We start from the raw sequence: 27927 nt of genomic DNA, 5'->3' as shown, positions 1-27927 counted from the left end.
GTCTATTTGTCATATATATATATCATATATACTTTGCTTGTATATATTGCCATTGTTGTACTCGTCTCACAATTATACCTTCTACTACATATTAATTACAAATACATGTAATAAATTTTGATTCACATGAAAAAAATATTATTTGACTCAGCTTATAGCATTTTTGCCAAATACATTTTTCTATTGTCCATGCTTTACCAGATTGTCTCTTTCTAAGAGTTGATAGAAAATTATAGTCAACCATCTAAATTAAAATTTCACAATTTCAGATTCATTAGTCTGCCAACATAATGTTTTTTTTATTTTTCCATTTTTTTCATTTTTTTTTTTTTTTTTTTTTTTGAGGGGGGTTGTTTTTTTTCGTTCCGTATAATATTTTGAAAATGATTTATCTAAAAATCATCACATTTGGGTAAACTACATGTGTAAATAACTAAGTTAGAATGCACTGTTTTTTGTGGTATCTTTTCCTAATGGAATTATACATTAAAACGAATTTCTCATGGAAGATTACTCAGCATATATGTTCTTATAAAATTAATTCAGCGCAAATTTATTAACCAATAAAAAAATAAGACATTATGAAGAACGGACTGAAATTTTGAAACTTCCCTTCTGAATGTACTTCTGAGACTATTGACCAAATATATCATATCACATAATAATGATGCTTATCTAGTAATGCAGAGTAGCTACCAATATGTGGAATATATGCAAAATTATAATATCAATTAAACATTATCATTTGTCTTTTCATAGAAATATTAAAACAATGCAGACAATATTTAGTTTTGGTTATTGGTTGTGTTACATCTACAAATACAAGACCTAAAGAAAAGGCATTTAATGACATATTACATTTGATCGCAGATATGAATTTGGAAATTTATAATTTATCTCTCTCCTGAAAAGCCTTAAGCTTTACTATTACAGAGTTCCGAGGTGGATTATATGACAGTGATAGTAAACTCCTGGGTAGCGTGGATGATGTTACAATCACATTTATAAAAAAAAAATGTTCGCATTGTTACATAAAGTTCACGTTATACAATTTATCAATTATTTTATCTAAGAACTTTGATAGTATACAGATATGTGACTTTTTCATGATTTCAATACGGTTCCTAGTTTGTTTTTCTCATATTGTAAACAAATATAACACAACTGAGTAAACCAAACACATGGATTATCCCCCTTTGTCTAACGGTTGCAGCTGCTGATGTTGGTGACGGAGCGGAGTTCCTGGTATTGGTTATCCAATCGTCGACCGTCGTTTCCAGTACGCTCAGAGGCATAGGGCCATTCGTGATGAGTACAGAATGGAAGTCTTTCAGGTTAAATAACGAACCTGGGGAAACATGAAATAGAGTGGAATTGATCTGAGTTTAAAACTGAAATTGAAAATGTTTATAAGCAAATTACACTGATTATAATCATTAGGATAGTTTTATTAGACAAAAGAGGCTTTTACTTATATTATCTGTGTCAGAGAATTATCATTGCTAGTTTTCAATGTATCTTCATTATTAAATTCTTAACTATTGTTGTTTTAATAAAACCTGTTATAGCAGTCACCTATGTATAAAGACCACCTGGTCCTGTGGCTTTAATCCGGTTTAGGATAAATTATAGTTTCAATTATTTCATACCCAGTTCCGTTTCCGCCTTAGACCTGAGCTCTCTGATACGAATTTCTCCCACTTTGTACCCGCATGCTTGTCCCGGCCAAGTAATGTACCGATTGACCTCGATAGTGACCGCTTCACGGGATAATGCAGTATAGTTCAGCATGTACTCTATAGCCGTTTGCTGTTCCCAACTACAAAGTGATCAAATCATCCAAATCATAAACTATATCATTCCAAAATGTGAGATGCGAAGTCGACCAATATGAGCAATAGATAAACTGAACATGAACGTGTAATTGTTTTTAAGCTTTTAACTTTCTTCCTATGTTATTTATAGATAATATAGATGCCAGAGCTTTGAAGACAATCTTCATGTTAATTACATTCGTTCATTAATTCATTCTAGAGATGTCTTACATTGCTTTTGTTAGACTAGGAAAACTGTTCATCAAAATGGAACAGCCATTTTGACGGTCATCAGTTGACGTTCCCATGTCAAAATTAGTGACGTCATATTGGTCACGTGTTTGGTGACATGTATACCCTCATTGACTTTAATTTGGCTTGGTTAGTGTATATAGTAGAAGTGACAAGTAAATATAAATATAACTAATTCGTTGTAAATAATTGCATTAGATGACATAAATCTTATCACCGTGTACAATAATTAACAAATAATCAAAAAAATATATCTTAGTGGTGTTCAATTTTTGCGATCTGATATTCAGGATATATATGATTCAATCGAAAAATTTTCGGATCGATATCTCGCAAACATTCCCATATCCCGCGAAATATCTCCACTATATGTTACGTTAGGAAAAATGTAGAATATCTTAGTCCAAGTTTAAAGTGGTTTACCGAAAATTAAAAAAAAAACCAACAACGTATAATTATATGTAAAACTAATTTTGTCTTCAAAATATCTTGTTATTCTTTGGAGTTCTAGCTCATGCTTGTATTCATGGTATTATTTTCCATGCATGTATATGCATACACTGTGCGTTTATGATACGCCATTAAGGCTATGGATCTGAGGCATTACGTTGTAAGTATCATTTGAGATTTCGTATACTCTGAAAACTTACTTATAATAATGAAGTCCGGTATCTACTACTAGTCGACATGCCCGTAACATCTCCGCACTGTATCGCCCCATCCTGCCAAAAATGCTTCGTTATTTCATGAATAAAAGCAATGTGTATGTTATATTCAGACAACGTTTTGCCTATTTTCTGGCCAAACACAAATAGCATTTTTTGTAGAAAATAAAATCCGAAATATACTGTTTTGCCAAGAAGAATACAATCAGATATATGGAAAGATATGCTACATTTTCTTTCTGGTTTTAAAAATCTTTGAATCAATTATCAAACAAACAGCAGACAACGCACCTGTAACCTGTTATCTTTTGAAAATTTAAACTCGAAAAAAATGGTTATGAAGTAACTATAGTCTGTCATTCGAGCAACAAACTACACGTGTAAACAATATATGTATGATTAAGCGATATATCAAAACGTTTTCATTATGTATAACTTACAGCTCATAATCGTCTTTATACAGACCCATCTCTTCACCGAGGTATTCAGCGTACAGAGCCCATCCCTGTATCGATAACAACCTTTATATTATAATATTCAATTATACTCATATCTGTCAAAGCGAACACCTTTGTATAAAGGAATTTTCCTTGATAAGACCGCTTCAAGGGTCAAAAATGGTAAATTTCTACACAGTTTACTATATATAAAGATCACTTGTATATAACGACAATTATTTCTTTGTTCCTTTGGTGGTATTTACTGATACGGTTAGTGTGTTGTAGGTCAATAAAAATTAAAAAAAAAATGACATAAGACTCGAAAGCTTAACGCCATGCTTAGTAGAAGTGTAATTCTATTTGATACGTATAATCATCAGGTTCTTGAAAACTGACACGATTAAAAAAGCTGGGAAGCAATTGAAATTTTATATTTTATCGATTAAGTATGGGAGAAAAAGGAATCAATAACGGATCTGTCAAATGGACAGGGATATGTCAACCATTGTGGAAGATATGAGCTTTGAGTTGACAAGTCATTTTTTTAACTCGGGATGAGATATCTCCATATCCCATTATTGTGATATTTTTTTATCAAAACTATTGAGGGTCTTACCTCGACGTACGCTGTATAATATGGAAAGTAGAATGGAGGTTCATAAAAAGAATATTCGGGTTTGCTTCGGAAATCAGGCAAGTTGGCCCTGAGACCGACAATATGCTACAAAAACAACACAATAAGTAATCAAATAAATATATATTGCTTCTTATAAAAATTATAAATACGCGATTTTCCATCAATGATTCATGATATGTTAAATATAGGATTCACAAAGAATTATTGACCTTTGGTGATGTTTGAATAGGGCAGTGAGCTCGCGATAGGACAAAACAAATTAGCTAATTCATTAATTTCGTAAGACAAAATAATGTAATTATGTACGTGTATATTGTTTTTAGTAGAGCTTGACCTTAAATTCGTTTGAAAGAGAGGTGACTGCGGTCAATTTTCCAGGAAAAATGTTCAAGGCATATTTACCTGAACAACTCCTTTATGTGAAATAAAATGAAATGTTTTTGTGAAATTTGTATCAAGAAAGCTATTGGTCAACTTTCAGTCCAATTTCAGGTCAAATAACTGACCAAAAATGGACGTTGTCCAACTGAAATTAACATGCATACAATTTGCTTGTATATGCTAGACGAATTATTGATATTATTCCTTATTTCTTTAATCCAATGAAATTCATTTCGTTCAGAGTCATTGTTACAAACGGTAATTATGTTTACATTTTTATGACAGCGTCAAGTTAATGAAGTGTTGAATACAATTGAAACTAGATTAAATCATCAAGGTATATTCTATTCATATAATCATTTTTAAGTAGACTCAGTGATGTACACATGTGATGGCGAGAATTGATACTCAGCGAGAACTTGTCGTCTGTCAGTAACTATTAAAACGGCAGAACGTAGTCATCGAATCATTAAAAGCAAAAAACCACAACAAAATGTCCCCACAAATATGTATATGGTATACATAATCGACCTTACCTGGAGATGATGACCGGGGCTGACCTCATGTAAAGCCAGACTCATGAATTCATATGTGGGACTGAAACATAACAATGAATAACATTATGATTGTTCTCTTAATAGAGAATTGCACTATATACACTAAAAGTCTGTATCTACAAATTAATTTAATACAATTTGCTATTAACGTTTCATCAAGGCATTTTTTGGGATTATCTTATGTTTTTATTATAACAGAAATCTGACAATAATACTGAACATAAAAATTCTGTACTTCTCTTTAGGTCTAAATAAATTAACGTAGAAAATTCCCGGACTGCCTTCTGTGGCTGGATCATACTCTCCTCCAGGACCATCATAAGACAGCTTATCTACCCTGTAGACATATCAAAGAAAAGGTTGTATCGACGTGATATCAAAAACATCTTTATTGAAACAATACCAGACAAACTTCGGTATCCAGTCCAGTTGATACCAAACAAATGTAAACTCTGTACCCTGTAAACATAATAGCAAATACTCAGTGTAGGGAACAACCAACTAAAAAAGACCTTCGAAATGGCCCCTGTGTATACAAGGTTGAGCCCAAGATAGAATTTTAACCCGGCCGCTGATTGGCTGGTTAATTATGAATTTCAAAAGTAAAAATGTTTTCTGACAGGTAATTATTTCTAAATAACCAAATATGAATTTGGAAATTCATATTGAGATATAGGTTCAAAATATCAATTTTGATAATGAATAGGTAAAAATATAGATTTTCAGGATTTTTTAGTGCAAAATGCGTCTGATTTCAATGTAGCTACCCTGGTTGGAGTTTGAGCAGAAGGACCAAACATTTTTTGTATCTAGTGTTATATGAGAACCTAGACTTTAATTATAGAACACAATAGCTAACTAATATTCCTTTGTTTTAATAATACAGTACAAAACTTTAACAATGTTTAACACTGTGGTCTATGTAAAATTATTTACTTGGTTGTTCTCTGTATACACAGTCAGGACCAATGGCGAAGTCTTCAAAAACATCAATTCACTATTTAAGGTTTAGGTGTAATAGATCTGATTTTATATATTGTTTATTACTATCTTTAATATGTTCCTATCTGCAAAAAATAATCTATTTATTTTTGTTCAGATTCTTAAATGTTTAAGACAAACTTGATACGCAAATCAATTACTGGTTTTAAATATTACCCAACAATGTAGTCTATCTGCATTCTGACCTATCAGAGTCACTTGATTTTATTTCATACCGTCTGTCGTAGGCGAACGAAGGGAAGCAACTCTGAAATACCAGAATAGTCTTCCTGTTCAAATGTTGAAACTTTAGAGCTATCATCACTCTGAAACTATTTTGGCCCGACCACATGGGTTAGAAATCTGTGACTTACACTATCGGAATATCTGGAATGTTCTTGAAATATTCCGGAAGTTTTGGTTCAATCCGCTCATGGATAATGCTCTCATATTCCTGGATAATTCGGTCCTATAAAAAAACCATGGAGGCAATTTTATATAAAACAAAAGTCAATGTTTGATCATAAAATGGAAAACTTATCATTGCATTTTCAATTACAAAGACAATGACAAAGAGGTTAGACATCAGCCTATATATAGGGTTTTCTTCAAACAGGAAAATTGCGTTTGCCGCATACAACCTTTTGTTGCAATTTTATTGCAATATTATCCCGTTTTTTGACAATTCTGCAGTAATAAGTTATAAAATGCCAACTGCAAGTCTTGTTTCTGAAAATGGCTCTTAAAATTTGGCAGGAAAGTGTAGTCGTGTAATATAGCTTTAGCCAGCCAGAGTGCAATATATAGTATAAAGCGAAACCTTCACCTGTACATGGGAAAATGAGGTATGAGAGAATTTGTTGAATTTAGGTAGACGATATCAAACGGTAGTCATAAGCGTTGTATCTGAATATAATATAGATTAAACGCATAAAATGAAATCGGTTACTTGGCATATATGTGTCGTACTTTTTAAAAAATCAATTTTAAAAGATGCATACTCAGCAATGTAAGTTAAGAGTCTCGTCTTTGAGGGGTCATAAAATCAAGAAATCTATGAAGCGAAAAAAATGTGTATATCCTATAACTGTTTAAAGAGTTTAATCGACCATTATTTACACGTGAGTGGAAAGGTGAAGGTCAGTTCATGTAAACAGTACACCCGGCCCAGTAAACGTACCCACACTATACGATTTCGTAGCTGAAAAGGACAGTAATTGTGAGACGTGTTAAAATGATTGGCTTTTACAGTTATTGCGCTTTTAATAATAAAAACCAATCCAAGTGACAATACAACTTCAGTGAATAACCGGCAAGTCTTGCTGTAGGTACTATGGGTATGCTCTAATCTACATATGTGCGCATGCTTTCACTTTGAAATAATGTGTGTGCCTTGTTGCATGCCTGTAGTTTTGTAGGAATCATTATATATTCTTATTAGATGTATAAAGTTATGTTGGTAATAAGTTATTAAAGCATATGTTCAAATTCTTTGATTTTAAATGTACAACACTCAACTTTTGACCATTCACTTAATTTGTTGAGCATAGTATACCCTTATATTTACCGCATCATCATAAATGAATCGTGAGTCGTTGTTTAACGAAGCATAATACTCCTTAACAGTCCCATCAAACTGCTGTCGTTGCATCACCTGTCCAAAGAGAAATGAGTAATTAAGAAATATAACAATAAAAAGTTTTGTTTGTTTCTGTCTGTCTCACCTGTCCCAGGTAAAAATATAACCTAATAACGCAGTTTTATGAATATTCCTTCATGTAAAATTTTCTATAGGAAATCATAAAAGATGTGGAAGGCAGTTCTTCAAACTTATCATCTGCAATGGATAGCCATGCCCAAGGCAGCTTCAGGCGACATGAGTGTGTTGCCCTAAGTCAGCCAGTATTTCACGTGTGAGTACATTGTATGAAAGAAAATATGTTACATATTTTGCACTTCCTTGAACTTCTGTAAAGCTTACTGCCATTGAACCTTATCTGTTAACGCCGAAAGTTTAATACAATTACGACAAGTATCAATAGAACATGATCAAAGACAAGTACTCCGCGGCGTCGGGAATCAAAACGTTTTCTCATTGGCCATTGATGGTTCGTTTCGAAGTGGGCGGGGCCAAATATTACTTGAAGGGCACGTGGGTTTGGAAGTTACAATTTGGTGTTTGTGCCGAATATGGACGGGGACTTCATATGTATATGTATACTTGTATCAGAGAGGACCGACGATATGTTAGCATATACAATTACAATGTTATAAGATTAAAGTGAACAGTCGGGCTAGGATGGCTAAAGTCGGTAAAAATGGTGTGAATGTATCCAGTATTTCTAATGAAATTGAAAAATAAAATCTCTCGCCAAAATCTGTCTACGTACGAAGAAATTAATTCAAAGTATAGGAATCCTAAAACGTCCTCCCGGCTGACTATTTCCGTGGTTACATTTCCACGCAGCCTCCCTTTCAATGCTTTCAACTTTCCTTTACTTTGATGGTCAGAACTAGGAAACGCAAGCCGTCGTATTAATATGTGAGAACTTTTGGAAGGCCAATGAACGCATTTAGACTGGTTTTCTTTGCCCGACAATTCACTTTAATCAAATTATCGTTGGTGTTATTTTCTTTATTAATTAATACCCGGCTTAGTTTTCATTATCAACATTATGAATTTGGGGTTGTCAGGAAACTCATGATCTATACATAAAATCTACCTTGTATGCAATCCGAGTTTGGAGATACACACACATGTAATTTACGACTCGTAGTACTTTACGTACATGTACAAATCTTCATCTTACATCTCTTGTATTTTGGTATATTTTGCCTATCATTCTGAAAGGTTATATTTTTGTGATATGCATAGGCCTTTATTATCTAATTATAAATTGTAGGCGAATGTTTGTGACAACAAGGAAAACCAAGACGCGGGGTTTGTTTAAATGTTAATACCTCTCAAATTTGACATGTATATAAATTTACGAACCATTAGGATTTCTGTAAAAAAAACTGGTCTGAATTACAATGTATGTATTAGATGCAAAAAAGATATATGTAGCTTATAATTAGGTACCTTGAAGCCCGTCATGATCTAATAAACTAGGAATTTTAAAAATGAAAAGCAGATTCGTATACGAAAAACCGTAATGATTTCTCTTATAAACCGATACAATAATTGCTAAATGAATTTTAGTGATAGCGAATGTATAATTGAAGTAAAAAAAAAAACCTTTTATGGTAAAGAACTTAGTTTTAACAATAATACAAATAACAACACAATTTTTAAATCTAGGTGGATTTGATATCGTTTGGTTTTGAAAATAATTAACTTTTTTAAATAGTATTTAGATCGGATAAGGAGCGAACATTTACCTGAAAAAATGGAAACTTTTATAAAATGCCAGCATGTTACCATCTCCAAATATAATATAAAAAAATAAAACAAGAAATATGATGATTTAAACACAATTAGGAAATATCGACATGAATCAATATCCAGGGCTATACTCGCTATGATATTTTGATATTTTTATAAGTTCTAGATATTGCCGAAAATTATGTTTTGTGACATATCATTTTGTGAATAAAAGGAATCTGCATGATCATGACAAATATAATTAATTACTGTTAAAAGGAAATAGATTTTTTGTCAACGAAGGTCTAGAGCTACTAAATTGGTCAAAAGATTTATGTTTTAGGTAAATGAAATCAAGTTTATTTCAAATTATCCATTCTACAAGCAGATAAGTTGCATCACACATGTTACCACTAAGGTTTATGATCAATACGTTTAATCATAGCTTTGGCCTCGCTCGTGCATATTTTACTAGCAGGAGACACTATGAATTTTAATTAGGTGATTGTCAAAAATCTAGAGAAATATTTCAAATGGTAATTATTAGTGACGGGACTTTGTAAAGATGTGTAGGATGATTTTAAAAAGAAAATTATCGCTCTTTACAGCGGTTGTAGCCGTTTTTTATTAAAATGTGTTAGAAATGTGTTTTATAGCCGCTAAAGGTAGGCGGGTTAGACATTTAGCCACAACGTTCAGCTGCAATTTGATCTTCAGCAAATGAGACTTCAATCAATTTTAACTCCGCCTACTTCAAGTTCAGCCAATCATCGCCACCTGAGGGTGAGTGGGACGCGACTATCTTGTTATGTCACTTCATTCAATACAATGGAATTCGCTACTGTAGTATAGTACTTTTGTCGTTCACAGCTCAACGGCAGTAAATAGTGAAATGATGGAAATTTTTAAAATAAGAAATATTCGTAAAACTAAAATTAGGATGTTCGAAGGCAATAAACTTGTTACAAAGCGAAGAGCATAAACCTCGTCAATCAATCAATTTTATTTTGAACATTATGTGTTTTCATATGTATACGTTTTACTTATGACAATCACACAGCAACAACACAAAAACACATGAATTATCATAGATTGTTAGCCTACATTTAACATGTTTTGGTAGATCCTCTCCACTTCTTGCAGACCCAGATTGTGAACTTCCTCTGGCGTCATATCCACTGACAAGTGCCACTTAAGACAAGCCTTATAGAATTCTTCACCATTGTCTAGGGTGTTTACCCCTGTTTCGGGTCTGGTGTTATTCATGTAAACCTGCCGAAAACAGAATATCCATGTGCAAAAAATGTAAGTAACGGTCTTTTTACAAGAACAAGTTAGAAACTAAACACATTTTTTCAAGTAAATTGTCCTATCAAAGTAAAATTGTTGAGTGTATATCCAATTTAATGTTTTTTGGCAGTAAATCTTTCATAAGTACTATCTGTAAAGTTAAAACACTGTAATTCTCAAAATGTCGGAAACTTTTGGAGATGAATAACATGGTATTATATATAAAGCTCAACTTGATTTGTGAAAATGAAAATTACGGCACATATAATTTTTTTTGCATAGAAAATCAAACACATTTTGTAAACACAGTAATATGACAATACTAGTTAGATAAAAGTTAGCTCAATGCTTTAACTTACATTTTCAATATAGTCTTTCAAATCGCTGTATGCTTGAATGACTCCTTGAACAGCTGCCGCTCCTCTGGTTCGTAAATCTTGTCTGTAATACATGTTACATACTGTAACAGTTTTAAGCTGATAACATGCAGGAGGTTTTAGTTTCACTGTAATTGTTTTAATACAAAGCGGTGAAGTTAAAAAAACATAAAAAAGCTCTTTGGTGGTAAAAATTTCGAAAACTTTTTTCCTGCAAGTGGTATAGAACCCGACAATCAAAATTTGAGCCTCTTAGATTGAGAATTTGTTCTCCATATGTTGTGTCATGATATTCCTTGAATTATTATCAATGACTTCAAGGAAACCAACCCTTGTTTAAAACGCCACGTACTATATGACAGCTAAAAACTTACTTCAAAACATTATATTATCTTGCCAATAATGCAGAATAAATGGAAATAATTCGCGTACCATGTGATTCCCGATAACGTATGTACGGGACTATTGTTTCTATTGGTAATGGAATGACGTCTAAAGATGATATCCGCCCTAACGTCATTTCAGCGAGAAGATTACAAATAGTTACATTCCATCACCCCTGGAAATATTAGTCCCCCACAAACGTTATCGGGTATCACGTGGTATATGAATTAGTCTCCTTGTCTGATGTTTATAATTAATAATATCGTAAAGGTACATGTTTTTGCGCGTTCAAATTTTGGGCGCACATGCAACTTGAACATATGCAACATTCGCAAGGACAAAACAGCCCAATCACAATAAGATTTAAAATATACGACATAAAGAAAATACGACTAACGCACGTATATTCAAACGCAGCATTTTTCAGTGCGAAAAGCGCTAACATAATATCACTACAAATATATGCGCTTTCACAGTAATTATATGAATGTTAGAAATGCTAAAACTTATACGGTCTTTCAAAACGTGTGATATTTCATGCGACATTTAGCACTATTTCTCTAGTATACTGGTGTTTTTATGGATCTGAAACATCATATAAAGGCATCCATATTTTCACACACTGCATGACGGTTTGTGATGGTGAAAATTATAAGAGTTGCAACTTGAAGTGAATAGTCGGGCAAAGAAAACCAGTCTAAATGCGTTCATTGGCCTTCCAAAAGTTCTCACATATTAATACGACGGTCAAGTTCTGCTTAGTTTCCCAGTTCTGACCATTAAAGTAAAGAAAAATTGAAAGCATTGAAAGCGAGACTGAGTGGAAATGTAACCATGGACATAGTGAGCCGGGAGGACGTTTTAGAATTTCCATACTTTAAATTAATTTCTTCGTACACAGACAGATTTTGACGAGAGATTTTATTTTTCCATTTCATAAGAAATTATACTGGATACATTCACAACATTTTTACCGACTTTAGACATCCTTGCCCGACTGTTCACTTTAACAATGCAATTTGACATACTTATCTGTCTCTGTGATGTGTCCCGTTGCGTTCAGTGGCTCCTTGAAAGCGTTATAGAAATAGGAATCCTCTGTGTCATTAACAAGCATCCGTGCAATTTGTGCTGGAACAGTTTCCTACAAAAACATACAAGTTTGAGTTAGTTGGCCATTCTGTACCGGGACAGAGTCAAAGGTGTGTATTAAGAAATATCAATCTGGTGTGATATTAAATGTATATCATTATAGATGTCATGGTCTGTATTAATCCACTTTAATTAAAACAACGCATTTTGATTTATACGTCATAATGATTGTTTGTTTTATCACTTAAAACGAATATTATGCAGTATCTCACTATGACGTGATCTAAAAGTTCTAAGTCGTGTTAGAAAATACTCATAATTTGAGGTTTAGCAATAACTTTTCCAAAATTTGTCAAATGGAAAAAATTATCTTTCAGTAATATTTGATAAGGCGTATGTTACATGTACAAAATAACGTGTTTCCAATAACCTAACTCCTACAAATAGGACTACAGTTTGCCTCTTAAAGATGACATTTTGCCACGAACAAAAACATTGTTTTGTGATAACAATGATATATGGCTGATGTCATGTTTTGTCGTGAATGTACGACCCAACCTTTGTCACTAAGCAATTAATTGCAAGACCTAGCGGTTTTTTTCTCTTTTTTTTATTATCTATAAAAAAATTAATTAATAGATATGTCAATGCAATACTTTTTTATAACAGAAACATGACCATGTTTATATACATACAATGGAATGTCTGTGTAGTGTTCTGTTCAAAGTAATCGATAGGGCCATGGAATCTATAACTTCTTGGATCTGTAACAAATCGAAATCAGAAACAGAATATTATTTTCACATTATATCAAGAAAAAGTCATCTATAGTTCTGAAATAAATCTTAAAGAGCATTTGTTAAACGTTTTCTATTTAAAATGTATGCTACATAGCATTAGCCGAAAACATACAGCGCAACATCTTATATGGATATCAGTAATACATTCGGCTACTATCGGCTGATTCCGCATTCCGCCAAGGTATGAAATCTACCGAAATATGACGAGTGTCTCAATGTAGGGGTTTCGAGATATCAAAACGATGTGGGCAATGTACGATTTACCGCCAATTATTCCACCATACGGTATTTGTGACGTTGCAGTAATCACACCAGTCATACACACCTTGAGGTCAGACTAAATCGACGGTAAATCGTCCTTTACCCACTTCGGTTTGGTATCTCAGATTCGTCACATCGAAGTTGCCGAGTAATATCCATGATTTGCCGACTTAAGAAGACAAAAGCTTAGTCATACCTAGCTCTCTTTCGCTATTTTACATATTATTATTTTTCTGGATTTTTTGTCACTTATCAAACTTTCTCACTTTTCTTTGGCCGATACAACCGTGTATCGACCTCATCAAAATGCTCTAAATGTATAATATATACTTTTACTTATGTCGATTTCGCTTACAGGTATATCGAGGTGAATTAATCACTTCCTTCACATAGTTTAATGATTTAAGTAAAATGAATCTTATCTGATCAATATGCATTGCTTAGAGCAAATGCGAGTAACTAAACACCAGACTTTTAAATTTAAAAACATAATCTCTGTATGACAGTCACGTGTCAGATGGACAGTGGTATCCCAACCCAGGTGTACTTAAAGTCAACATGAGGCTTCTGTGATTAGCTAAAATCATACACTCGGGTTAAAATTCTGTAATGCTTTCCTATGGGGAATTTTCAGGTTAAGGGATTCCTTAGATGGGCTCCAACACTATTAGACTTTATCTTTTTATGAAAATATTGTCTTTAGTTCTTTCTTTTCTTGCTTTCTTTACTTCTTTCTTCCATTGTTTTTCTTTTTATTTGCTTCTTTATGTAAAGCTTCATGAGTTTAACTTTTGTATACATGTATTTTGCGATCAATGTAAAATCCCAGAAGTTAATATTGGATAACTTGTTTTAAATAAGTTGGTCTATAATACTTATTTAATTATCACTATAGCTATACTCGTGTTCATGCAATGGATATTAATTTTTTTATTCACCTACCAGATTTGGCATTCTTTTAAGTCGTGCAATACAATTCTCAAAGTCTCCCCGAGTATTGGTGGATGCCATTACAGCCGGGTAATATAAATGGATCCCTTCTAGGAAGCTCACTGGATTTATAGCAGTATACCTGTATAAAAAATACAACAAAATCATTGATGTTCCGTTTTTGTATATAACAGATTTATTCCCCTTTGCTGGCAGGTATTGATTGTGACGTCATTACTTTGTGCGTGAGAAAACGTTGCGTTGTTTTCCATGAAAAAATATCCTTTATACATTGTACGCATGTCTTAACGTCATCCAAGGCCAAACTCAATATGGGTTTTCGAGAGATTAATATAACGGTATGTTTTAAGCAAAAGCAATTTGGACAGGTTAGCGCAGCGACCTTCATCATGGCTTTATAAACGATATTCAGAAAATCAAATTAGCGCAGTCATAATCATTTCAGTACAGTTTTCTCGTGCGAATCGCGCGTTATAACAAGAGTACTATATGTACGTTTACCGTCTATTGAAGTCTGCAATAAGTATAAGGAAGCGTTTATCATATAAAACATTTCAACTATAGTTAGATACACCAAACCATATACGAGCGGCAATAAATTAACGAGCATATAATCTATATGACAATCAGCATTACATGTTATGTGACATGTTATGTGATGGCGGGGGGGGGGGGTCATTGTTCTATCGATTTATCTCTAACAACAGTTCTAACACATTGTTCGTTCGTAGAGTCAGAGAGAAGAGAGCAGAATATCAGGTCAGGGAGAACAGGTCAGAACATCAGATCAGAACATCAGGTCAGGGAGAACAGGTCAGTACATCAGGTCAGGGAGAACAGGTCAGTACATCAGATCAGAATATCAGGTCAGGGAGAACAGGTCAGAACATCAGGTCAGGGAGAACAGGTCAGTACATCAGATCAGAATATCAGGTCAGGGAGAACAGGTCAGAACATCAGATCAGAACATCAGGTCAGAATGACAGAGTGACATAGACGGAATGGATACAGAGTTATAATTCTCCAGGTAGTGGTGATGAGGAAGGAAGTGCAAGATAAATCCCAACTGTAATAATGATATACCAAAAGAAGGTGAATAAAACAAGTAGAACTGGATATACGGCTCTAAGTCTTCCTCTTCAGTGTCTTCCTCACAAGGAAATAACCAACCTCTTCCACCAAAATGACCATAACACCTTAAAACTTCCGGTTACAGTCTTTTGGAGAAATAATAATAATAATAATATATAATTAATATGTTATTCTGTTATTTGTGGAAATCGACCTTTTTTAAAACATACTTTTAATTATAAAATAAATATGAAAGCGAGGGTAAGTTTACCTTAATTACGCAAAAGGTCTTTTAAACACACAAGTTTCCCCGAACATGATATTTTGTGTCAATTTGAAACTATGTTGCAAATTATTAATATCCATATCCATTACAGTAATGTCACAAAATCTTTATATACAAAAAACGTGAAATAAAAAACTCGCAAATATAACAACGTTTACATTACTTATGTAACTTAATCATAATCCGTAAATGAACCTACAATAACGGTGACGTAGCAATATTTGTTGCTACGTCACTATTCTATGTGCTCATGATATAAAAGTATATGCAAACGTAACCTCTTTGTACTGACAACAGAAAAATACCCTTAAGGACACTTTATATGTATTGTATTGAAGTGAAGTTTGTATACATCTGTTTCGAGAGTATAGTTAATATCAGTGATATATGAAGAGTTATTAATGATTTATATACCATTTATAATGCTTGACTTATAAAACCATAAATCACGTATAACAGAGGAGGTCAAATTTTAATTCAGTTAAGTGTTTTACTACTTGTCTTAGACCATGCAGAATATTCATGGTAGTAATTTCCATACAGCATATGAAGTATATATGTAAATGATTCAAACTCAGCCGTTAGAATTTTAAATCTGCAATGTCAAAATTACCCTGGTTTCTATATTAGAAATTAGAATTATTTTGATTAATGCTCTTATCTACATGAAATAATTTCTGAATGTTTCGCTGGTATTTAGAATTCGCGGATTTCATTAAAATTAAAATTTAACCACCACAGATATGTTCTGCTATAGTAAACACGTGGTTTAAATTCAAATCACCGTTAAAATGTTCGTTTGAAAACATTAGCAAATAAAAGTGGAAATGTGAGATTTTTAGAGTTTTTAAGTAAAAACAATATCAGTATAAATTAGTACCCGATGTTAAGATAAACCTAGCATAAATGACTTGCGTCGTTGATGATAGTTGGTTTTACTTACAATGCAACCTGGTGCCCCTGTATATAATATGCATGGATTGTTTAACTTACAGTACCCACTGATGCCCCTGTATATAAAATGTATGGGTCGTCTTACTTACAGTGCCCACTGATGCCCCAGTATATAAGATGTATGGGTTGTCTTACTTACAGTGCCCACTGGTGCCTCTGTATATAAGATGTATGGGTCGCTTAATTACAGTGCCAACTGATGCCCCTGTATATAAGATGTATGGGTCGTCTTACTTACAGTGCCCACTGGTGCCTCTGTATATAAGATGTATGGGTCGCTTAATTACAGTGCCAACTGATGCCCCTGTATATAAGATGTATGGGTCGTCTTACTTACAGTGCCCACTGGTGCCCCTGTATATCAAATGTATGGGTCGCTTAATTACAGTGCCCACTGGTGCCCCTATATATAAGATGTATGGGTCGTCTTTCTTACAGTGCCCACTGATGCCCCTGTATATAAGATGTATGGGTTGTCTTACTTACAGTGCCAGCTGGTGCCCCTGTATATACGATGTATGGTTCGTCTTACTTACAGTGCCAACTAGGGCCCCTGTATATTAGATGTATGGTTCGTCTTACTTACAGTACCCACTGGGGCCCCTGTATATTAGATGTATGGTTCGTCTTACTTACAGTGCCCACTGGTGCCCCTATATATAAGATGTATGGGTCGTCTTACTTACTGTGCCCCTTACAGTGCCCACTGGTGCCCCTGTATATAAAATGTATGGGTCGTCTTACTTACAGTGCCCACTGGTGCCCCTGTATATAAGATGTTTGGGTCGTCTTACTTACAGTGCCCACTGATGCCCCTGTATATAAGATGTATGGGTCGTCTTACTTACAGTGCCCACTGATGCCCCTGTATATAAGATGTATGTGTCGTCTTACTTACAGTGCCCACTGATGCCCCTGTATATAAGATGTGTGGGTCGTCTTACTTACAGTGCCCACTGGTGCCCTGTTTATAAGATGTATGGATCGTCTTACTTACAGTGCCCACTGTTGCCCCTGTATATAAGATGTATGGGTTATCTTACTCAAAATGCCCACTGATGCCCCTGTATATAAGATGTATGGGTTGTCTTACTTACAGTGCCCACTGATGCCCCTGTATATAAGATGTATGGGTTATCTTACTTACAGTGCCTACTGATGCCCCTGTATATAAGATGTATGGGTTATCTTACTTACAGTGCCCCCTGGTGCCCGTCTATATAAGATGTATGGGTTGTCCTACTTACAGTGTCCACTGATGCCCCTATATATAAGATGTATGGGTTGTCTTACTTACAGTGCCCACTGATGCCCCTGTATATAAGATGTATGGGTCGTCTTACTCACAGTGTCCACTGATGCCCTCTATATAAGATGTATGGGTCGTCTTACTTACAGTGCCCACTGATGCCCCTGTATATAAGATGTATGGGTTATCTTACTTACAGTGCCCACTGATGCCCCTGTATATAAGATGTATGGGTTGTCTTCCTTACAGTGCCTACTGATGCCCCTGTATATAAGATGTATGGGTTGTCTTACTTACAGTGCCCACTGATGCCACTGTATATAAGATGTATGCGTTGTCTTACTTACAGTGCCCCCTGGTGCCCCTGTATATAAGATGAATGAGTCGTCTTACTTACAGTTCCCACTGATGCCCCTCTATATAATATGTATGGGCCGTCTTACTTACTGTGCCCCTTACAGTGCCCACTGATGCCCCTGTATATAAGATGTATGGGTTGTCTTACAGTGCCCACTGATGACCTTGTATATAAGATGTATGCGTTGTCTTACTTACAGTGCCCCCTGGTGCCCCTGTATATAAGATGTATGTGCCGTCTTACTTACAGTGCCAACTTATGCCCCTGTATATAAGATGTATGGGTCGTCTTACTTACAGTGCCCACTGATGCCCGCGTATATAAGATGTATGGGTCGTCTTACTTACAGTGCCCACTGATGCCCCTCTATATAAGATTTATGGGTCGTCTTACTTACAGTGCCCACTGATGCCCTCTAAATATGATGTATGGGTTGCTTACTTACAGTGCCCACTGATGCCCCTGTATATAAGATGTATGGGTCGTCTTACTTACAGTACCCACTGATGCCATGTATATAAGATGTATGGGTCGTCTTACTTACAGTGCCCAATGATGCCCCTCTATATAATATGTATGGGTCGTCTTACTTACAGTGCCCACTGATGCCCCTGTATATAAGATGTATGCGTTGTCTTACTTACAGTGCCCACTGATGCCCCTTTATATAAGATGTATGGGTCGTCTTACTTACAGTGCCCACTGATGCCCCTGTATATAAGATGTATGCGTTGTCTTACTTACAGTGCCCCCTGGTGCCCCTGTATATAAGATGTATGTGCCGTCTTACTTACAGTGTCCAATGATGCCCCTGTATATAAGATGTATGGGTTGTCTTACTTACAGTGCCAACTGATGCCCCAGTATATAAGATGTATGGGTCGTCTTACTTACAGTGCCCACTGATGCCCCTGTATATAAGATGTATGTGTCGTCTTACTTACAGTGCCCACTGATGCCCCTGTATATAAGATGTATGGGTCGTCTTACTTACAGTGCCCACTGATGCCCCAGTATATAAGATGTATGGGTCGTCTTACTTACAGTGCCCACTGATGCCCCTGTATATAAGATGTATGTGTCGTCTTACTTACAGTGCCCACTGATGCCCTCTATATAAGATGTATGGGTTGTCTTACTTACAGTGCCCACTGATGCCCTCTATATAAGATGTATGGGTTGTCTTACTTACAGTGCCCACTGATGCCCCTCTAGTATATAAGATGTATGGGTCGTCTTACTTACAGTGCCCACTGATGCCCCGTATATAAGATGTATGGGTCGTCTTACTTACAGTGCCCACTGATGCCCCTGTATATAAAATGTATGGGTCGTCTTACTTACAGTGCCCACTGATGCCCCTGTATATAATAGATGTATGGGTCGTCTTACTTACAGTGCCCACTGATGCCCTGTATATAAGATGTATGGGTCGTCTTACTTACAGTGCCCACTGATGCCCCTGTATATAAGATGTATGGGTCGTCTTACTTACAGTGCCCACTGATGCCCCTGTATATAAGATGTATGGGTCGTCTTACTTACAGTGCCCACTGATGCCCCTGTATATAATATGTATGGGTTGTCTTACTTACAGTGCCAACTGATGCCCCTGTATATAAGATGTATGGGTCGTCTTACTTACAGTGCCCACTGATGCCCCTGTATATAAGATGTATGGGTCGTCTTACTTACAGTGCCCACTGGTGCCCCAGTATATAAGATGTATGGGTCGTCTTACTTACAGTGCCCACTGATGCCCCTGTATATAAGATGTATGGGTCGTCTTACTTACAGTGCCCACTGATGCCCCAGTATATAAGATGTATGGGTCGTCTTACTTACAGTGCCCACTGATGCCCCTGTATATAAGATGTATGTGTCGTCTTACTTACAGTGCCCACTGATGCCCCTGTATATAAGATGTATGGGTCGTCTTACTTACAGTGCCCACTGATGCCCCTGTATATAAGATGTATGGGTCGTCTTACTTACAGTGCCCACTGATGCCCCTGTATATAAGATGTATGGGTCGTCTTACTTACAGTGCCCACTGATGCCCCTGTATATAAGATGTATGGGTCGTCTTACTTACAGTGCCCACTGATGCCCCTCTATATAATATGTATGGGTCGTCTTACTTACAGTGCCCACTGATGCCCCTCTATATAAGATGTATGGGTCGTCTTACTTACAGTGCCCACTGATGTCCCTCTATATAAGATGTATGGGTCGTCTTACTTACAGTGCCCACTGGTGCCCCTGTATATAAGATGTATGGGTCGTCTTACTTACAGTGCCCACTGATGCCCCTCTATATAAGATGTATGGGTCGTCTTACTTACAGTGCCCACTGATGCCCCTGTATATAAGATGTATGGGTCGTCTTACTTACAGTGCCCACTGGTGCCCCTGTATATAAGATGTATGGGTCGTCTTACTTACAGTGCCCACTGGTGCCCGTCTATATAAGTGTTCAACGTGTCAGATAGGATGTCGTAATCAGCCTTTTGTTTTGCAGTGAAGCCTTCTGTGGATACTGCTTCCAATCTAGTGTTAAATGCTTCGATGTCGCCCTGAACAGAAATGTAAAGCCACAATAAATAGTTTTCCGTTTGTTACTTTCATAATGCCGTATAGCCGGTTATTTACATTGGTTAAAATTGACATCTTTAAATCAAAATATATGCGACATATTTGTATTGTCTCGTTATAATCTTGTCTTTTCGTAGTGCAATCTCACTGAAATATACTACCAAAGACAATGATCAGCACACTCCACCCGACCACATTACACATCCCTTATGCATGATAAAAAAAACATAGAGGATTTAATAACAATCAATGATATAGTAAAGAAAACTTCAGATCGCAAATGCATATATGAAAATTACAAATCACAAATGCAGGTAAATTCATTTTTTTTAAATATTATACCTTTCTTTTACCGAAAATTGAGGTATTGTATGATCGCAGCCTGTCATTAAAGTCGTAGTAATCTAGGTTTGTGGCGTAAGCCGGGGAGTCTTCCATTTTCCACATCCAGAACTCCTTCTCCAAACTGGTGACGGTGCTGTACTGACCTGAAAAAGCAGAAAATGTTTCACTATGGTCTAAAAACATGTTATTTAAAGAATATCCCAACGTGACTTTCAAAGGGGTGATAAATTGTGATTGATCAAATAGCATAGTGCATATTGTATTGCATGTATGTTCTAAGTATATCAATTATTTTGAATGCTGACATCTTCAAGTATTTTTACGCTGAAATAATATTGCATGATAATAAGTACGTTTTCAGTATTTCGCAAGGTGTAATAAGGATCATGATCAGTTAGAGTCAGTTTTGAAATAAATACCGTATCAAAGTGTTTCTTTTTCATATCAAATGAAAGCTACAGCGAAATACTTACACGTTGTTCTTAAAATAGAAGTAAAGAAGATAAAGCCATTTGTGATACCGAAAGTAAGTATTTATGCGTCAAACTGCTCATGTAAATTAATTTTGAGACACTATGTCCCAGCGGTTAATGTTATACATGTCGTAATTTTCACACTCACGAATAAAAAAAAAGCTTTTGATATATTATTGCAATAATTACAATGGAAAGATGTTAATTTTACAATAAAATTTTGGTAGTACAGTCAAAACTCATTCTATTTACATGTTCAGTGAAGAAAAAAGTGTGCAAACGGTCAAACAATGAAGTCAAATTGTGGGCTACAATTTCACTTCACATTTCTACAGGGTTGTTAGTAATTGTAAAGTGACTTCTGCAGGTATGTTTACATCTAAACATGCATAACGCATAAAAAATTATTATACAGTGCATAAATTGTTTTGTAATTAATATCTATAAGTTATCATACTTATTTGTTTGTCCATTTCTATGACGTTAATAGCTTAATTCATCAGACCATATGGTTCTCAAGAGATTACCGAAGAAAACAAAAAGTATGTCCACTTTTTTTGCCCAGTCATGGCTAAGCATTCTCGGCAGCTTCAAGTCGATAATGCGTGTCTTACGCATAACGCGTCTATGTCTGAGATACCAATCACAGTGTACAAAAATCAGCAATAGCGCATAAAAGCTAAAATGTCCAAGTATTGCAGTTAACATTATGGATTTGTTTTACTGGTCCCAAGGTCTAAAACAGCAATACGTTTAGATCTAGCCAATGACAGATGACGTTGCAAACAGTTACGCCATTTTTGAATGGGAAAGTAAAATTTTTAGTCACTTTAGACATTTTCATGATCTTAGGGCCTGGCTCATGATTCGGCAAATAAACCAGTCAGACACATTTTGTCAATGGATCTAAAATGCTGTAGAACAGAAATACGTATACATGTACATAGAGGTTTGAAATTTCTTCATTGTATTTGCTTATTGTATATGGACCTCCAGTTTATAGGTATTATCCTGTTTTGCTTTTAAGTGTATTAGTTTATGTTGGGATTTCTATATAAAAGTAACGTTTAAACATTATACACAGTGTGATTGATGTGACCAGGTTCTACCGAATGAGATGTTAAAATATGATTCGCACATATTGAAAACGGGTTATTATATATGGGTTTTTTTTCGAAAAGCATACATTTAAAACCGAAAGTGCATTAACTTTTATTAACATAACATTCTGTCGAAACACCATTGTTCTTGCAGAAACCACACCATCTGAAAATCATTACTCTTTTTAAAGTACATATCAAAATTGTCGTCCTATGTGTAACTGTTAAAGAGAATATTGAAATATCCATAAGTTCATACCGAGGTACATGTACATCTACCGATCGCAAAAAAAGTTGCCAACCTCTCTAATGTCTCTGCTAGAACGTTAAGGTTATCTAAGGATATCAAATGATCACTTAACCTCTTCACTATTCATACGCATAATACCTTCATTTATATAATTTGTATACGTTAGTGTTGAAATTTCATATGATAAACAGAAAGAAATATGGTACAAATATATCCAATATATTTAATTACCTGTCACAGCTGTCGCCAAGGTAACGAGGCCAAACATCACAGCGCAGATCATCATCTAAAAACATGGATAACATTTGGTTACATCTCAGTACGTTACGGTGCAAATATCGGATACGATATTCTCAAATATAATTTAAAGGTTACAATAAAAATTGCCAGTAGATGTACATACACCATTTTATCATTATAAATAACCAGAAAAATAAAAATAGGATGGGGGAAATGAAATAGAATCATTACAATATTGAAAATATCACTAAAATAAGACTTGTTTTGTCTCTGCGATATGTCTGTTTCTTTCTTCAGATTTTAAACTCGGGGGAGATAATTTAATTTTATAATCATACTTAGAGTCCAGTGACCAATCCAGTTAACTAGAGAAATACTTAACTATTTGTCCGTCCGGGGAATTCATTTATAATAGATTTATATTTTATTTTCTCAAGATAAATGTTTTTTTTTTCAAATTAAAGCAAAAATGAACACACATTATTTGTCCAAAGTAAATTATCCTGTCAAAGTAAAATTGCCGAGTGAATTTGCGACCCACGTTTTAGTCCTATTCTTGTTGCATATTTTGCTGAATACTTTTCATTATGCGTAATGAGTAGATATATTCAGTACAATATGCAGTAAGAAATGGACTAATTTTACTTTGACATGATAATTCACTTAGAAAAAATAATGTTAGAAATAGCAAAACTAATATCTTAACACGAACAATTCAACGATTACAACAAATCATGACAAATAATGGAGATAACAATGTTGCAGAGTTGATTATTGTTACGAACCTTTAGGGACCAACTTAATCATTTCGATATTACCGTAGTTCATTATACAATTATTACAGACATTTTACATGAAAATTGACGAGAAATGAACATTACTGCGTTATAACCATGAGTTCGTTATAAGCGTGTTCGAGATAAACGTGTTTACTATAATTCAAATATCCCTTTAGAGTAAATATAATAAATAGCACTAGATAAAATGATATTTTATGATAATTTATGATAAAGTATGTAAAGTCACGATCTTAAATTTAACCTTAAAGATTACATTAACAACATATTTTATTTGAATTCGAACGAATAAATTGACAGATTATTTTCTTAATTTTGAAGAATACATTGACAAATATTTTTATCTTTAATCTAAGGTGTATTTTTCAGCAAAATAACTACAAAGTTTTAATGGTAAAAACTTTACCTTCAAAAGCCAGAGTACCGCTCACTCTATCGTCAGCAACTTAGATTGTGATACTGAAAATAGACGCAATATCCGAAAACATATGCAAATATCCGTTATAAAACAAATATATGTATGTAGTACTATATAAATATGTCTGATACTTGACTGACCTACTGTAAGAGTATAAGGGTATCCGACATCAATATCAATCAAAAGGACTACCCATAAAACGGCCTTTAGCGTACTCTTCAAACAAAAATCTTCAATCTCGATAAGCTGCACTTTGTTTACCTTATGTAAAGTTACTAAATCAACAATATCATCACCCTCGTCTATGAGTGATAGAAGTATCATTGCTACTCTTTCTTTTTGTAATCTTCTTGGTGCAAAATGGTCATGTGTTGAGTGTGGAAACATAACTGTATACATACTAGAATACTTTGTAAAGTTGATAATTCGATACACTAACTGTGCATACACAAGGCATACTTCTCATACCTATTGGTGCTGCTCTGGACCCAGTTTCACGGACATTCCTTAACTTCATTTGAAAAGATTTCTTTAAATTATTTTCAAGCATTAATGTTTCTATTTTTTTTAAACTTCATACGGGTATGACAGAAATTTTGTTTGCAAACTGTGTGAATCCATGTGTTTTGAAGCAAGAAAAAACGCAATTGCTAAATGGGATATTTTAGACTTAAATAATTCCATTTTGCTGTTTACAAGCATATTCATTGGATTAGAAATTAACTTTTCAGCCCATAAAGGGAAAATCGGCGTCGCATTTTGTAACATCACTTCCGATTGGTTGAAATAACAGCGCAATATATAGTTTCATATATAGTTCAAAGATGAATTTGGAATTTTGAAGAAATTTTCTTTGCGACTTATCTAAAGAAAACTCAGAGTTTTGTGTTATATTCCCATAAAATATCAAATATATATTCAAGTTAATCATTAAATAAACTACAGAATGGTCGAGGTTTCATTAAATGATTTCAAACATTTTTTTATTATGTCTAGACATCTAATTATCAAAACATATTGATAAGGTGTTCGTTCCATTTTGGGTATCTGCTGAAACAGGGCTGGACGAGGCATACTTCAAAGCTCTCTATTTATAAATATATGCACTGCTGACAAGTACTGTAAACAAATCATGAAACTTAAACTGAAGACATCTCTATTTGTTGAATATTAAGAGATAAATATGAATTCAAGCACACATAAGAATTTGTTTACAATTATCTTCAAAAGTATTTGAGATTTGGGAAGCGTCACTTTGAATTTTCAATTAAAGTTTAATATTGGAAATGTTATAACCTGTTAAAGTCGGGACATGTTATAACTGTTAGGACACCGTGTATATATTCACTCGTTTTTATTCACTTGCACGACCCAGTCCTAGATCCATTAATAAAGCGATGATTAGAGTGCAAAGTTTTAAGGGGAAAACAGATTCTTGGTAAACAAATTCTAAACTTATTCTGAATAATAATTATCTAAAGGGTTCAGATTAGAGTAGCGTCACGAATACCGTTTAACGGGTTTTCTCACTCGTGCTATATAGCTCCAGTAATGAATCCATAATTAGAGTAAAGTTTTAAGGGAAAGCGGGTTCTTGGTAAACAAGACCTACCTGTTCTGAATAATAATTAAGGAAATCGTACACACCTAGCTGTTTAACGTACCTTTTGTATCACAGGCATGACCCAATATTTTTTGTATTTTTTTTTTTTGTATCTTTATTTATGTAATACTTTGACTCCTCTGTTAGCTGAACACACGGCCCTGCAGGTAGGGCGTAAGAATTGTACCTGCTGCCCCTATTGCATGATCGTAAAAGGCGACTAAATTTAGGATCTTATCTTTTCTTTCTCCCTAAATTACTTTGTTCTTCCTAGAGTCTCCCTTGACACCACCTCACTTTTGGCCTTTGGTTGAGCGCTCGCCCCTGTGAGGAAGGCTCTGGGTTCTGTCCCCTGGCCGAGACACCAAAGTCTATAAAAGTGGTAGTTTCTGCTCCTGCTTAGCGCTCAGCATAACGGGAGTGGGATGACTGGTTTGCCCGTTGTCAGTATAATGTGAACGGGTGGGGTGTGTTGCTTGTTGTCTTCGACGGCATGCTTCAGTGATATAGCACTATAAAAAGGGCAACAGTTCCACTATACAAGAAGACACAACATGAATATACCGCACTTGAGTCTCCCAAAACACGCTCCTCGCACAACATACACGCAACACACTGCATACATGGGAGGCCGTCCTTATATGACCATAGCTGTTAATAGGACGTTAATTAATCAAACAAACAAAAACAAACAAACTTTGGCTGAACTTCGCATCAAAGGAAGCTAGTAGTAGCTTGTGGTGATGTCTCTTGATTGTCTTGACTGGTTGTAGCTGCTGTTTTCCCATAGTGGCTAATTTTACTACTTGTTGCTTCCAGTGTCACGTATACATACTGGTAGTAGTTTGCATACCTTTAAAAGTTATTTTAAAAACAGCGAATACTGACACAGTATTACATATATAGAGAAATATATAGGGAGATCCAAACGCCGGTAGTAATCTCAACGTTAAAGTGAATAGTCAGGCAAAGAAAAACAGTCTAAATGCGTTCGTTGGCATTCCAAAAGTTCTCACTTATTAATACGACGGTCAAGTTATGCTTAGTTTCCCAGTTCTGACCATTAAAGTAAAGAAAAGTTGAAAGCATTGAAAGCGAGGCTGCGTGGAAATGTAACCACGGACATAGTGAGCCGGGAGGACGTTTTAGAATTCCCATACTATAAATTAATTTCTTCGTATGCAGACAGATTTTGACGAGAGATTTTATTTTTCTATTTCATAAGAAATTATACTGGATACATTCACACCATTTTTACCGACTTTAGCCATCCTTGCCCGACTGTTCACTTTAATGTTTGTGACCCTGTTTAAACCAATGATATTTCGTATACTTACGTGCCCATTGTATAAATCACTTCTTAGGTATATTTGAACATAACTAAGTTGATAAAAAATCTGTATGCATCAGGTATAACTTAAGTTATAACTGTTGAGTACCATATGGAGTTTTTTTGTTTATAAATTTTTGACAAAATATGCAATATAGTAATACATTTTAGTACATTTTAAATTTTAGTAGCAAGTCCAAAGGGTTGAGTACATATTTCTGTCACCAAGTGTCACTATTTTTCTAGGTTTACTTATTCCGTTCCTTCACTATCCCATGGTAAAACTGAAAACAATTCAGGAGAAAAAAAGTGACCAATCATAGGCCTGCAGAGACTTCCTTAGAAGATTACAGAGAGACGACGTCCGACTCGAAGTTCAAATCCAACAGTCAACCACAGTGTATCGTTATATGTCTCTCTTGATGAACATTGAAGGACAATATTACTTGTGTCTCCTGAACTTCCTCTCAAGAACTTCCTCCAGTTTTACTATGAGATAATCCAAGGGTGCATATAGCATTAGTGATAGTAGCCCATGGAGCATCGAGGATGTCTTAAGAGGTGATATATAGACGTACAACATATCAATTGCTAAAGAGTGTCTAAAATCTT

The 27927-nt window shown here is 34.9% G+C and overlaps 1 protein-coding gene across 1 annotated transcript; it reads right to left on the bottom strand.

Annotated features, from left to right (window-relative positions):
* Positions 1-350: 350 nt before the first annotated feature.
* Positions 351-24426, bottom strand: LOC138307725 (uncharacterized). The gene is made up of 18 exons (XM_069248578.1): positions 24371-24426; positions 23159-23213; positions 21102-21247; positions 20610-20740; positions 14238-14367; positions 12930-12998; positions 12171-12286; positions 10741-10822; positions 10196-10363; positions 7295-7381; positions 6102-6196; positions 4982-5083; positions 4726-4786; positions 3788-3892; positions 3172-3236; positions 2717-2788; positions 1650-1819; positions 351-1348 (listed from the first exon to the last, which is right to left on the bottom strand). Exons 2-18 carry the CDS (start codon positions 23211-23213, stop codon positions 1125-1127), a joined length of 1878 nt encoding a protein of 625 aa, XP_069104679.1. The 5' UTR covers positions 24371-24426; the 3' UTR covers positions 351-1124.
* Positions 24427-27927: the final 3501 nt, after the last annotated feature.

The sequence above is a fragment of the Argopecten irradians genome, chromosome 14, assembly GCF_041381155.1.
Source record: "Argopecten irradians isolate NY chromosome 14, Ai_NY, whole genome shotgun sequence".
Classification (NCBI taxonomy): domain Eukaryota; kingdom Metazoa; phylum Mollusca; class Bivalvia; order Pectinida; family Pectinidae; genus Argopecten; species Argopecten irradians.
Note: the sequence above shows the minus strand (reverse complement) of the source record. Positions and strands in the feature narration are given on the sequence as shown.

Coding starts and splice junctions, on each gene's coding strand:
- LOC138307725 (XM_069248578.1), bottom strand. CDS start 23,213: ATGATGATCTGCGCTGTGATGTTTGGCCTCGTTACCTTGGCGACAGCT. Junction 12,999..14,237: donor TTAAAAGAATGCCAAATCTG/GTAGGTGAATAA, acceptor GATTTGTTACAG/ATCCAAGAAGTTATAGATTC. Junction 1,349..1,649: donor TAAGGCGGAAACGGAACTGG/GTATGAAATAAT, acceptor ATGTTTCCCCAG/GTTCGTTATTTAACCTGAAA.